General features: G+C 34.4%; 1 protein-coding gene across 8 annotated transcripts in view; it reads left to right on the top strand.

Moving 5' to 3' along the window:
* SENP7 (SUMO specific peptidase 7) overlaps positions 1–14321 on the top strand; it is a 142080-nt gene that overhangs the window by 60760 nt on the left and 66999 nt on the right. For 4 of the 8 annotated variants that reach the window (XM_012779678.3, XM_012779677.3, XM_076001217.1 and 1 more), the window contains exons 5-6: positions 691–888; positions 13232–13426. The exons of 2 other annotated variants lie outside the window; for them this stretch is intronic. In XM_012779678.3, coding sequence (XP_012635132.1) covers positions 691–888; positions 13232–13426 — 393 coding nt within the window. The remainder of the gene's footprint in view (positions 1–690; positions 889–13231; positions 13427–14321) is intronic. 2 more of the 8 variants (XM_012779682.3, XM_076001218.1) reach the window with 1 other exon arrangement.

Raw genomic sequence — 14321 nt, 5'->3', positions numbered from 1 at the left:
TGATGAGATCTGGAAGTGCATATTGTCCTTCCACTAACATTGTGAATAAGCATAGATGGCTTGTCAGGAATCCATCAGCTGTACCTGTGTGTGATGACAGTTGTAGTATACTTGACAGAATTCTGAAGGAAAATCCCAACTTAAGCTAAATAGACTTTAAAAAGTAATGTAGGCTGGGCAAGGTGGCTTGCGCCTGTAATCCTAGCACTCTGGGAGGCGGAGGCTGGCGGATCGCTCAAGATCATGAGTTGAAAACCAGCTTGAGCAAGAGCAAGACCCCGTCTCTACTAAAAATAGAAAGAAATTAATTGGCCAAATAAAAATCTATAGAAAAAATTAGCCGGGCATGGTGGCACATGCTTGTAGTCACAGCTACTCCAGAGGCTGAGGCAGAAGATTGCTTGAGCCCAGGAGATTGAGGTTGCTGTGAGCTAGACTGACTGCATGGCACTCTAGCCCGGGCAACAGAGTGAGACTCTGTCTTATAAAAAAGTAATGTAAAAAAAATTGAGAATGGTTAGGCATGTTTTTTTTTTTTTTTTTTTTTACTTATGATATTTATTACTCCAGTTGCTTGAAGAACTGAAATTTAGAATTCCTGGAGATAATTTATTTGTTACAGTTTGTTATACATTCATATATTATACAATGTTTGGCACCCTATGTATTAATTATTTATGTGTGTAACAGGCAACCCAAAGTTATGTTGACGAATGTCCTATGGACGGATTTAGGACGAAAATTCAGAAAGACCCTACCTAGAAATGATGCTAATTTATGTGATGCCAACAAGGTGCAATCAGACTCATTGCCTTCGACATCTGTTGACAGCCTAGAGACATGTCAAAAATTAGAACCTCTTCACCAAAGCCTTAATTTATCTAAAAGGTATGTTGTTCAGTATTGATTTTGTTCAACTTACCACATTTGAAATAATATAAATCCAATATTCTTAAAGATAAGATTGTTGGAAATGATCTTGAAGAAGATCTGTATATACAGGTGGTATACCCCACTCTAAAGCAAATTTTAAAGCTCCTAGTCTTAATTTACAAACTTAGATAATGGTTCTACACTTCATTAAGCAGATTGACATGGAATTATACCCAAAAACAAGTATTATTAGTATATTTAACTTATTTATTTTTAATAATTTGATTCATGTATACATCTTTGTAGGGATTTTTATGATACAATGAAAATACATATGTGCACATATATTATGTGAGTATATATACATATTTGTATATATTTATTTTCTGCATCTTTTTATTTTTTAAAGAATTTCATTATTTATTTATTTATTTTATATTTCCTGCATCTTTAGCATCCTTGTATATGTTATCTAATCTAGATCCTTACCACATTTGGTTTTGTAAGCTTTCTTGTATTTTAAGTGCATTGTTTAAAAAAAGGAGATGATGTTAAAATATTGCCTATAGGTTTTTAGTAGTAGTAAATATTTACTAGCAAATATCAGTTTAATTTTGTTAACTGAATATTTCAACCAATTCTTTTGTGTGTTTTTTGAAAAAATTATGTGGAGTTTGGGACTTAAAACTAAGAATTAGCTGTAGGAATTTATGATCTGTAACAATATCTTTCCTGTATTTCTACTTACAGTTTTAGCCCTTAAATGTATATTTTTGGGGGAAGGTACTTTGTTTTCAATTAGAATAACCTACCATTACCTAGACAGTGCTTTGGTTGTATGGTTTGTAATCCGAATGGCAGATATAATGCTATATGCCAAGACACAGATAAAAACTACTAACTTTCAAAACAGTTATTTTTAAACTAAAAGTAGGACTCTTATCAAAGTATCTGAACATAGGATATTAATATATTAATTTTTTAAAAGGAAACTTCTTTTGAAAAGGCCGAATCATAAAAAGCTAAGTTTAATAAGATATTCCTTACTAGATCATACCTTATAGTGTAAATTTTACTTTCTAAAACACTGTAAATCTTGGAGTCAGACAACTTAGTATCAGTAATTTATGAAGCAGCTTGCTCTCCTACCTCATGATTCTGTTAATACCAGTTTTTCTCCTTAGTACAGGTGAACTAATCCTTTACTGTGCTGACAGATCTAAATAACGGGACTAGTCAAAGGAATGACCCTTCTAATATTTTTGATTCTTATGGAAGAAAGCTTGAACGCTTCTATAAATGACAACAGACTCATCAGTCTCCTCATCCCGTGACTGTTCCTTTTCCATTTAGAACAGTGTGGTGTTCTATTGTCTCAGAAGAATAGTTTTTCCCATCAGGAATTGTTACCTCATAGATTATGTGTTCATGAAATTTAAATATAACATGAAGTAAAGAGTCCCAATAAGATTCTAATTTGTGTTTTGCTGCGTTTTTTGTCTGTTTTTCCTCTTCAGTGATTGGGATGGACTACCAGCTAGTCCAGACCTTTTCCCTAAGTTCCAGGTGTCCTAAACTCAACTTGTTCCAAAGTGAGAATATCATCTTTTCTCAAACCATGCCTATTTTTGCATCCCCTCTCTATATGAGTGAATGGCTTCCCCATATATAAATAAGAACTTGGAAATTGTCCTGGACTTCTGTTTTTTCCTTATCCTTTATATTTAATCATTTACCATATATATTTATTATTACTCCTAAATCTGTCTTACAATGGTTTCTTTTCTGTCTTTATTGGCAGTGCTTCAGTTCAAGCTCTAATAAGTTTGTGCCTTCATTACTATGACAGTAACTTGATTAGCTTTCCTGTGCATAATCTTTTTCTTCTTGGTTTATTCCTTATATTGTTGTCGAAGTATTCATTCTGAAAGACAGATCTTACTTGTCTCTCACTAATTTAACATTTTTCTGTGGCTCCACATAACCTTTAAGTTAAACTCCTTACTGTGGTACACAAGGCAAGGCCCTTAATGATCTAACCTTTGCTTATCTCTAGCCTTGTGTTTGTCTACTCCTCCATATTCACAGCGTGCTTCAGACTTAGGAAACTATTGGTAGCTCACTGTATGATGTATATATGTATAATGTACATGTGTAATGTATATGCGTAATGTATAATGCTGTTTTATATATCTTATTTGTTCTCTTGTCTTGGGAACGATCCTATATATTTTTTCTACTTACTGATTTCTTTTGGTCTCCAATATTGAGCTCATATGTCATCTTCTTTGGAATTCTTCCTTGATTCTACCTTAAATCTACATTTGATCTCTTTCTTTGTCTTGCTAAATGGCCTGTTGATATATCGTAGCACGTATCACACTATATTGTGATTTGAAGTTTTTCTGCCTCCCTGGCAATAACTTTATGAGGTTAGGGACTATATTTTATTTTCCATTTTTCCTTTTTTCCTCATATAGTACTAGATACATAGTAAATGCTCAATAAATGTTTGTTGGATGAGATATTCCTTCTCCCCAGAGTGACATCTCCAGACCCTTTATCTGAAATGTTTTCCTCCATCAGAACAAATTACATGCTCTGTAATTTTGGTGACAACCAGGAAAAGAGACATTACAAGCCTCAGATAAGGAAATTGGAGAACTCTTTTGGGTGTAGCTTCAGATAGATGTTTTCTATCTGAGGCTTGTTATTTGCGAGCGGAGACTTATACTTCAATCTTTGCTTAACTTGGACAGTTAGGTTTTTTGTCTTATTTTCATTTTTACCTAGTTAGGACTGAATGATTTCAGAAAGATAAAAGAGAGAAATTGTTTTTGTTTGTTTTTAAATTTTTTCTTAAACTTTATTGAGTAAACTAAAATTACTCATTCAATTCCAGAAATGATATTTTGTTAGGCATTTTATTTGCATTCTAGGATCTAAAGGTAGTGAACTAAGTATTTTACCTTTTATGTGAGGGCAGTTTGGCCTTTTGTTTTTTGATAAGATTGAGAAGAAAAATGGAAAAACATGTCGGTCAAATGAATCTTGTTAAATAATACAGAAAAGTGTCAGGAGTTTTAGAAATACCCTAGCAATATGTAGAATGCACATTTAAGCTTTAAAAATATGTAAACCACATTTTTGTATAGGTCTGATCTCCATATGCAGTTCACATCTATTTCTGTGGAAGAAAATTTCCAGACATTATAAGCCTAGTTCAATAGGCAAGAAAGAACCATGTAGGACACACATACAAGACTTTCGAGAAGAAAATTATCTTCTGCTTTCATCAATTGGCACCAGAGCTTGTTAGAGAAATATAAAGACAGTGTACCAGTATTCCATTAAGAAGAGTTAGCTCCTTCGTACTTGGAATTTCCCTAAATATACTTATTCATCTTTTTCTTAAATTAACATGTGTTTGAAGTTTAAAAAGTTGCGTATTCCAGATATTGTAATGGTAAAACTTTTTGGACACTACAGTATTCTTATCACCTTAAGATGTTGATAAGCCAGTAGTATTCTAGTTGAGTGACAATTTAGTCACGTAAAATTTAGCTTAATAAAAAAGTAAACTTAGGCCAGGCGTGGTGGCTCTCACCTGTAATCCTAGCACTCTGAGAGGCCGAGGCGGATCGTTTGAGCTCAAGAGTTCGAGTCCAGCCTGAGCAAGAGCGAGATGCTGTCTCTACTAAAAATAGAAAGAAATTAGCTGGACAGCTAAAAAAATATATATATAAAAATTAGCCGGGCATGGTGGCACATGCCTGTAGTCCCAGCTGCTCAGGAGGCTGAGGTAGTAGGATCACTTGAGCCCAGGAGTTTGAGGTTGCTGTGAGGTAGGCTGACGCCACGGCACTCTAGCCTGGGCAACAGAGTGAGACTCTGTCTCCAAAAAAAAAAAAGTAAATTTAGAAAATCTGTGAATCTCTGCAAGAGAGGTTATCAAAAATTAAATTTTTTCTACATACCTTTAAAATGCTAATTTAAAAGGTATATTTTAAATTTTATTATCTGGGACAAGCATAGATTTATGAGACCCCTCTTGAAATGTCACATAGTAGCACAGTTTTAGAAAGGCATTAGCCATAATAGCTAAATGAAAACTAAATTAGCGTTGTAATTTTTTTTCTTTGTTGCTTTAGTAGCAGATATAATTATGTTATGTTTCAATTAAATCTTCGTTTCCTTAAAAATTTGCTCTTGACATAGAGTTGTTATACTAATAGCTCTTATCAGTTATTCAAAGTTTCTCCTTCATTTATTAAATTATTTGAATTTCACAGCTATCTTGCTACTTAAACAGGGAAAGAACTTACAATTTGTAAGTGAGAAAATTAGGAATCAGAGAGAATAACCATGCAGAGACACAATCAGAAAATGGCATTACTTCTCAGGCCAGTATACCTTCTGCTACATCTTACTATTAATACATTTCAAAATTTGTTTCTGCTTTGGTTTAGTGTATTTATGGTATTTTGAAGTGTGATTTCATAATATTAGTAAGTAAAGTCAAGCAAATTCTATTTTGTTTTACTTATCAATACCATTTACATACTTAAGAAAAAAATTGGATACATCTGTGAAGTGAAAACTTTTAGTCCTTCATTTCACATTAAGATAGTATGAGAGATGAAGTGTATACTTCAATTCCATGTGAAAATTCAGAAGTTTTTGAAGTGCTGGATAGCCATGGAATATCCAGGGCAGTGCTAATTTATGTAGTTGTACCCCAAAAGATAGCTTAAGTATTATGAATTTAATTATCACTTTACAGATTTGAATTTTGTAAGGCTGTCAAACAAAACTCTTTTGTTTCCTAAAGGTCCCCAAAATGGATAAGTTGCTAATATTTGATGAAAAGTGTTTGGGCTATGGCTGTGTGTTATGAAGAGCTAGGTGTACTATAGTCATTGTTAACTATTCAGTTATACACTTGTAATTTAATTTTATTTTTTAGACACAGGAATTCACCCTGTTGCTTAGGCTAGAGTGCAGTGGTGTAATCATAGTTCACTGCCGCTTCAAACTCCTGGCCTCAAGTGATCTTCTGGCATCAGCCTCTTTGAGTGGCTGGGGTTATAGTTGTGAGCCATTGCACCCTGCTCACTTAATACACTTTTCTAAGAAGAAACTATTTTCTTCAAGATTTCAGAGCATAATAAATTATGATAAGCACTATTTGAAAGGGAAGTTTATAACTTTGAGCAAGACTTCAATAATATGAAAATTGAAGTGAATTTTCATTTTTTGTGTACTTACTATGTTCCAAGAATTGTGCTAACTACTTTACATTTATTATCTAATTTATTCTTTTCTTTTTGAGACAGAGTCTCACTCTGTTGCCTTGGCTAGAGTACTGTGGTGTCAGCCTAGCTCATAGCAACCTCACACTCCTGGGCTCAAGCAATCCTTCTGCCTCAGCCTCCTAAGTAGCTGGGACTACAGGCATGCGCCACCATGCCTGGCTAATTTTTTCTATATATTTTTATTTGGCCAATTAATTTCTTTCTATTTTTAGTAGAGACGGGATCTCGCTCTTGCTCAGGCTGGTTTCAAACTCCTGACCTTGAGCGATCTGCCTGCCTTGGCCTCCCAGAGTGCTAGCGTTACAGGTGTGAGCCAGCACGCCTGGCCTATTATCAAATTTATTCTTAAAAATTGTGTAAGGTAGATATTATTCTTCCCATTTTCGAGATGAGGAGATAAATGCTAAGAGATAGAAATTATGGTAATTAATTTGCCAAAGGATATACAGTTATTAGGCAGTGAAATCAGAATCTAAACCTATGTTTGTCTAACCCCAAAGTTCTTGCTTTTAATTCCCTTTTACCCTTTTGAACTTTAATTTTTCTCATCAGTGAAGTAGGAATTATACTTTACTATATATTTTATATCACTAATTCATTAATTAAAATTTTCTACTTATTCTTTAGTTTCTCCCTGTGGCATTTGTTCACACAGTAATAGAATACTTTCTCCTTGAAAGGTATACCATGGTAGACATGCTGAGATAGTGTCTTGAATCTTCTAATAGCTTCAGAGATCCTCAAAAAGCTGTGGTGCTTTAGGGATATAGGTTCTGGCACAGCTTGGTATATAATCTCTTCAAGTGATTTTTGGTTGAATTTTGAAATTTTCTCTTCTAGGAAAGACTTTTTAGTTTTGTTCAACTTAAAATGTCTCACTTATCCTCTTTTTTTTCATTTCCATTTTTTTTTCCTTTTTCTTCTTATAAAATCTAGCAGCAAAACAAATCATGCAAGAATAGGATGATCATTTATTATTCAGAGGAAAATTCTACCCTTTAGAAATTTTTCCTTTCCTTGATATTTGTGCTGCTATTTCAGTCAAATTATTCTTTTCAACACTTTATGTAGCACTAATCTATTGACTCTAATTTCCATGTTTTGGAGAGACAACTTTTCTTTTTTTCAAGTGACTCAACATTTTCAAACATATTTAAATAATGTTATAGCCAGGCACTTAAATAAAGATACTAAATGTTTATATTGCAATAAAATGAGTCACATTAATTTTCTGGCTGACAAAAACAGTTGACATTTCTTTGATGCGTCTTCATATATGCTCCAAATTTTTCTATGCTTAAATACTACAGTTTTTGGATTGTTTTTTATTATAAACAACATTTATAAATTCAGTAATGATAGAGGAACATATAAAGAGTATATCATCAATCTTAAAATGAGTTATTAATTAGTATATTAGATTCATCTCTTAAAAGATTTTATTTACACTAAAATATTTATTTGTAAAAAATGATTCTAACTTGATTAAAGTCTTCTCTGCTAATATTTCTGTGTTTTTTCTTTAGTATTGAGAACTACAGTTAAGTTTCCTTTAGTGATTCATTTCATAGCAATGCATAGTGTAAGATCCAGTAGAAGAAATGTTGAAACATCTTATTGCTCCTACTCTGCTCCTTTTTTGACTTCAAATCTAACATTTTTTAAGGAGATTCTGTCAGGCATCAAGTATATAAAGCATACAATACTAAATAGTATCCTTAGAGATTTAAATCATGCAAAGAGAAATAAAAATATCTCTGCCCTCCCTTCCTTACAATTAGAGGCACACTAGGTGGCAGGCTTCCTTTGCCTTTTTTCTTTGCTTATAAACCCAGGGAGTTGTATTTACTATTAGCCTTTATTTTTAGCCTATATGTACAACTTAATAGTTGTGGCACTTTTTAAAAAATGGTGATTATTTTAGAAGTGGATATTATCAAGGGTTTCTTGAAGTATCTATGGAAAAGCTCAGTTATCTGGGAAGCTTTGACAGGTTAGTATTGAGAATATAATATAATGGAATAAGACAAACAAAAAACCCTGAAAGATAATAGGCCCAGGGTCTTTCGTTAGGAAGAACTACTTATTAGGCAAATCATTTGATTTTCTTTTTTTTTCTTTTTTCTTTCTTTTTTCTTTTTTAGGGACAGGGTGTCGCTCTGTTGCTCAGGCTAGAGTATAAGGGCTTGATCATTAGCTCACTATAGCCTCAAACTTTTGGGCTCAAGTGATCCTCCTGCCTTAGCCTCCCATGTAGCTAGGACTCTAGGCATACACCACACACCCAGATAATTTTTAAAGTTTTTTTGTAGAGATAGGGTCTCAGTATGTTGTCCAGGCTGTTCTTGAACTCCTGGCCTCAAGTGATCCTCTTGCCTCAGCCTCCCAAAGTGCTGGGATTTCAGGAGTGAACCACTGTACCCAGCCCATTTAATTTTTCTGAACTTTGGGTTCTTCATGTTAAAATAATGAATGTACAAATTTACTTTAAAGTTCTCTGAAGGTCTGAAATTTTGTGCTGTCTGGAACATAGTGAAAAGAATATAGTGCCTTTATGTAGTGAAAATAGAATACCTCTAAGTAAGACAACAAATGTAACAAAGTACAGTGAATCCACCCAACAAAAATATAGGCATACCTTGGAGATATTGCAGGTTTGGTTCCAGACCACCATAATAAAACAAATATTGCAATGAAATGAGTCACATGCATTTTTTGCTTTCCCAGTGCATACGAAAGTTACATTTACTCTATGCCATAGTCTATTAAGTGTATGATAGGATTATGTCTAAAAAATGTACATGCCTTAATTTAAAATATATTATTATTAATACTAAAAAATGCTAACAATCATCTGAGCCTTCAGTGATTTATAGTGTTTTTTGCTGGTGAAGGTACTTGCCTCCATGTTGATGGCTGTTGACTGATCAGAATAGTGGTTGCTGAAGGTTGAGTTGGCTGTGGCAGTTTCATAAAATAAGATAACAATGATGTTTGTTGCATCAATTGACTCTTCCTTTCATGAAAGATTTCTCTGTAGCATGCAATGCTGTTTGATGCATTCTACCCACAGTAGAACTTCTTTCACAATTGGAGTCAATAATCTCAAACCCTGCCACTCCCTTTCTGACTAAGTTTATATAATATTCTGAATCCTTTGTTGTCATTTCAAGAATGTTCACAGCACCTACACCAGGAGTAGATTCCATCTCAAGAAACCAGTTTTTTTACTCACCCATAAGAAGAAACTCCTTTTCTGTTTCAGTTTTATCATGAGATTACAGCAATTCAGTCACATTTTAAGGCTCCATTTCAAATTCTAGTTCTCTTGCTATTTCTACCACATTTACTTCTTTTTTTTTTTGAGACAGAGTCTTGCTTTGTTGCCCAGGCTAGAGTGGGTGCCATGGCATCAGCCTCGCTCACAGCAACCTCAAACTCCTGGGCTCAAGCCATCCTCCTGCCTCAGCTTCCCGAGTAGCTGGGACTACAGGCAAGCGCCACCGTGCCCGGCTAATTTTTTCTATATATATTAGTTGGCCAATTAATTTCTTTCTATTTATAGTAGAGACGGGTCTCACTCTTGCTCAGGCTGATTTCGAGCTCCTGACCTCGAGCAATCCGCCCGCCTCGGCCTCCCAGAGTGCTAGGATTACAGGCGTGAGCCACCGCGCCCGGCCATCACAGTTACTTCTTCCACTGAAGTCTGGAGCTCCTCAAAGTCATCCATGAGAGTTGGAATTAGCTTCTTCCAAACTCCTGTTAATATTGATATTTTGACCTCTACCCATGAATCATGAATGTTCTTAATGGCATCTAGAATGGTGAATCCTTTCAAAAAGGTTTTGAATTTACTTTGTCCAGATCAGAGGAATCACTATGTCAACTATAGCTTTGCAAAATGTACTTCTCAAATAATGAGACTTGAAAGTTCAAATTACTCTATCTATGAGCTGAAGAACGGGTGTTGTGTTAGCAGGCTTGAAAACATTAATCTCCCTAAACGTCTTCATCAGAGATCTTGGGTGATCAGGTGCATTGTCAATGTACAGTAATATTTTTAACCTTTTGCACTCGGATGTCATGTGTGACTCAACACGGTTAGCAAAAATTATAGAGATTAAAATTACTCTTTGAATGTATCAATAATTTGAAATATAAAAAAATCCAAATAAATAAGTTTGTATGAGAAGAAACTCCAGGTTTTTATTCTACTGCTGCGCTTTGTAAAATCTGGGGTATTTAAAAAATTAAATCCCGAGTAGAATAAAGGAATTGAGAAAAAAGCGAGTGCAGAGGGTTAAAGGAGTCTTTTTCCTGAGCAGTTGTTCTCAAAGGTAAGTTTAAAAGATTTGTAAGCCAGCCAGGTTTGGTGCTCACGCCTGTAATCCTAGCGCTTTGAGAGGCTAAGGCAGGAGGAGCTTGAGAACAGCCTGAGCAAGACCGCATCTCTATAAAAAATATAGAAATATTAGCTGGGTGGGGTGATGTGTGCCTATAGTCCCAGCTACTCAGGAGGCGAGGCAGGAAGATTTATTAAGCCCAGGAGTTTGGGTTGCAGTGAGCTATGATTATACAATGATGCCACTGTATTCAAGTCCAGGCAAGAGAGCAAGTTTCTGTCTCAGAAAAAGAAAAAATGATTCGGTGAACCATGCTGTAAATAGATATGCTGACTCCCAGGCCTTGCTATTCCATTTATAGAACACGGAGTAGATTTATCATAGTTCTGAGGGGCCCTAGCGTTTTCACAGTGGTAATGAGCATTGACTTCAACTTAAAGTCATCAACTGCATTAGCCCCTAGTAAGAGAATCAGCCTGTCCTTTGAAGCTAGACATTGACTTGTCTCTAGCTATGAAAGTCCTAGATGGTATCTTCTTCTAAAGAAGGCTATTTTGTTTACACTGAAAATCTGTTGTTTAGTGTAGCTACCTTCATCAATTAACTTACTTAACTTCATCAATTAACTTAATCTTGTAAGTAACTTGCTGCAGCTTCTGCATCAGCACTTTCTGCTTTACTTGCACTTTTATGTTCCAAAGATGACTTGTTTCCTTAAACCTCATGAATCAATCTGTCCTAGCTTCTAACTTTTCTTCTGCAGCTTCCTTACCTCTTTTAATCTTCATAGATTTGAAGAGAGTTAAGGTCTGACTCTGGATTAGGCTTTGGCTTAAAGGAATGTTGTGTTTAGTTTAATCTTCTATCCAGACCACTAAAACCTTTTCCATATCAGCAAAAAGGCCGTTTTGCTTTCTTACCATTCATGTGCTCACTGGAGTGGCACTTTTAATTTCCTTCAAGAACTTTTCCTTTGCATTCACAGTTTGGCTAACTTTGGTACAAGAGGCTTAGCTTTCAGCCATCTCAGCTTTTTGCATGTTTTCCTCACTAAGCTTAATCATGCCTTGCTTTTGATTTAAAGTGGGAGATTTGTGACTCTTCCTTTCACTTACAGAGGAACACTTACAGATCACTGAAGGATTATTAAGTGGCCTAATTTCAATATTGCTATGTCTCAGTGTAATGAAGCCCTACGAGAGGGAGAAAGATGGGGGAATAGTCTGTTGGTGGAGTAGTCAGAACACAGACAACACTCACCAGCAAATTGGTATTAACAGATCAACACCTAAGTGGACATATAGGAGTAACATTTATCGGGTGTCAGGAGGGTGGGAGCGGGGAGGAGGGGATGGATATATACAACTAAACGAGTAAGATGTGCAATGTTTGGGGGATGGACACGCTTGAAGCTCTTACTTGAAGGGGGAAGGGGGCCATGGGCAATATATATAACCTTAACACTTATACTCCCATAATATGCTAAAATAAAAAATAAATAAATAAAAAAAAGAACACAGACAACATTTATCAATTAAGGTCAACATCTTATATGGGCTCAGTTTTTGGTGCTCCAAAACAATTATAATAGTAGCATTGAAGACCACTGATTACAGATCATTATAATAGATATAATAATAATGGAAAAGTTTAAATATTGAGAGAAGTACCAAAATGTGACACAGATACATGAAATGAACACGTGCTTTTGGAAAAAATGGTACTGATAGACTTGCTCGACTTACCATTGTAAAACATGCAATATCTGTGAAGTATAGTAAAGTGAAGTACAATAAAGTGAGATATGCCTGTATTTAGGCTGTTTCTAAACATTTGTGTTGTTTCTCACAAAATATCAGCAAAGTACTGCTAGTGATATATTGGGAAGAGTTAAGGAAGGTCTCTAATAAAGAGGAGTTAGGAAAATTTTAAAAACATAGGAACAAGAACTAAAAATATCATAATAATTTGGCTTGGACCAGTCCATTCGGGGCCAAGTAGTGCTATTGAGTGCATTATTATAGTGTGACAAAGTTCATCAGTTGTTGTTCATATAACAGTTGACAAACAAAGCAAAGGTTACACTATGCTCATCTGTTTAAGAAGACATCAGGCTTATATAATACATTTGATATAAACCCCACCAACTTAAAAAGTTTTGAGCTTTAAAAGTACGCTTTAACTTCCTAAACATTTGATTTACTGAGCCCCTCATACTGTCATATATTAGCATATACATTATCACCATAGGTGCCATCTGAATGATGTTTTTCTTGTTGGACTTAGCATTTGCCAATTAGAAGTATGGAATTACTTATTAAGGACATTTCTGTTGAATGAGAAGAATGAAGATTTTTTTGAATTGCTTTATAGTAATCTATGACTTTAATAACTGCTGAAAAAGAAAAAGAAAACATTTTGAGAAAAATTGGTTAAAATATCAAGTCCCTTAAAAGCAACCATTCAAGCAATTAAAGATATTATAGTGACAGGTTAATCTATGCTATAATTTGTAAGAAACAAATACTTCTAGAAACAAAAAAAATTGTATTTTGAGTATTTATGGATTGATTTCTAGGTTGTATAGTTCTATTAGCTTATTTTTGCTATGATGACAATGTTTGAAAGTTCAACTTCCTGGAATACATTTTTTTACTGAAAACTTCAGTACAGTACAGTGTTTGTTATTCTGTGTGACAGGATACCCAGAGTTATATTGACGAATGTCCTGGGAACGGAGTTAGGAAGAAAATACATAACGACCCCACCTGTAACTGAGGCAAGTTTGAGTGATACAGACAACTTGCAATCAAAGCAACATTCTTCATCATCTGATCGCAGCCTAGAATCTTGTCAAAATCTAAATCCTCACAAGAGCTGTTTTTTATCTGAAAGGTATGTTTTGTGATAACTTTACTCAAAATAAATACTATATTTATTCTCATGAACCCTCCTTCTTTGTCCATAAATATATTATTGCTAAATGTGAGGTAAATGGGTTCTGATAGCTGTTTTGACTTTTCTTGCCTGGTGGCTGGAATGGCTATTGGAACCAGCAGTCCATGGCTAATAATAGGTTTCAAAAGTACTGGTTACCATTCTTGTATTTTGGAAAAATGGATGCAGACTCTTAATGAAAATTTAGTTGACTATTTCAATATCCCAGTTTATTTTCCTGTTATGATTGAAATCCATTCCCCTGACATCAGTCTATTCCTCTCTCCTTCTCTGTCCTGTTTGTCCATCTGTCTGTCTGTCCATTTATCCAATCTTATTTACTATTTTTATATCCAATACTATTTACTATTTTTATACCTAGCACTTAGTGCTCAATAAATATTTATTGAATGAATAGCTGAATACATTTCTTACAAAAATGATTTGAGATAGCTGAATTACACTAACAAATGTGGCTTACTGTGCCAATAAAAGGAATGCAAATCTGAAATTGCCATTGTTTTAAGCTTTAGGAGAGAATTGTGGACTGGAAATAAGAATTTGTAGAAAAAAGCTAAGGGACGATCAATTAGTAAATTCCACTAGATTTTTAAAGTTTTATTTGCCTTGAACTCTTGAAGCTTTTCTTTTTCTTTTTTGCTTTTAGCCTATAGAATAAAGAGTTTTTATTAAGTGAAAAATTTATCCAGTTTTATATGTTTTTACCCCCAAACCATGTAGGTAACTTCTGGTTTGTATTTCCATTGTAAATCTGATTGCATTAAAGAGTATTTATAGTTGCCTTTTTAATCTACAACAAATTTCTTCTATTTCTAACCAATTTTATTTTTTT

The sequence above is a fragment of the Microcebus murinus genome, chromosome 1 (genome assembly GCF_040939455.1).
Source record: "Microcebus murinus isolate Inina chromosome 1, M.murinus_Inina_mat1.0, whole genome shotgun sequence".
Lineage (NCBI taxonomy): Eukaryota > Metazoa > Chordata > Mammalia > Primates > Cheirogaleidae > Microcebus > Microcebus murinus.
The sequence above is the reverse complement of the archived record's forward strand: the minus strand, read 5'-3'. Positions and strand labels throughout refer to the sequence as shown.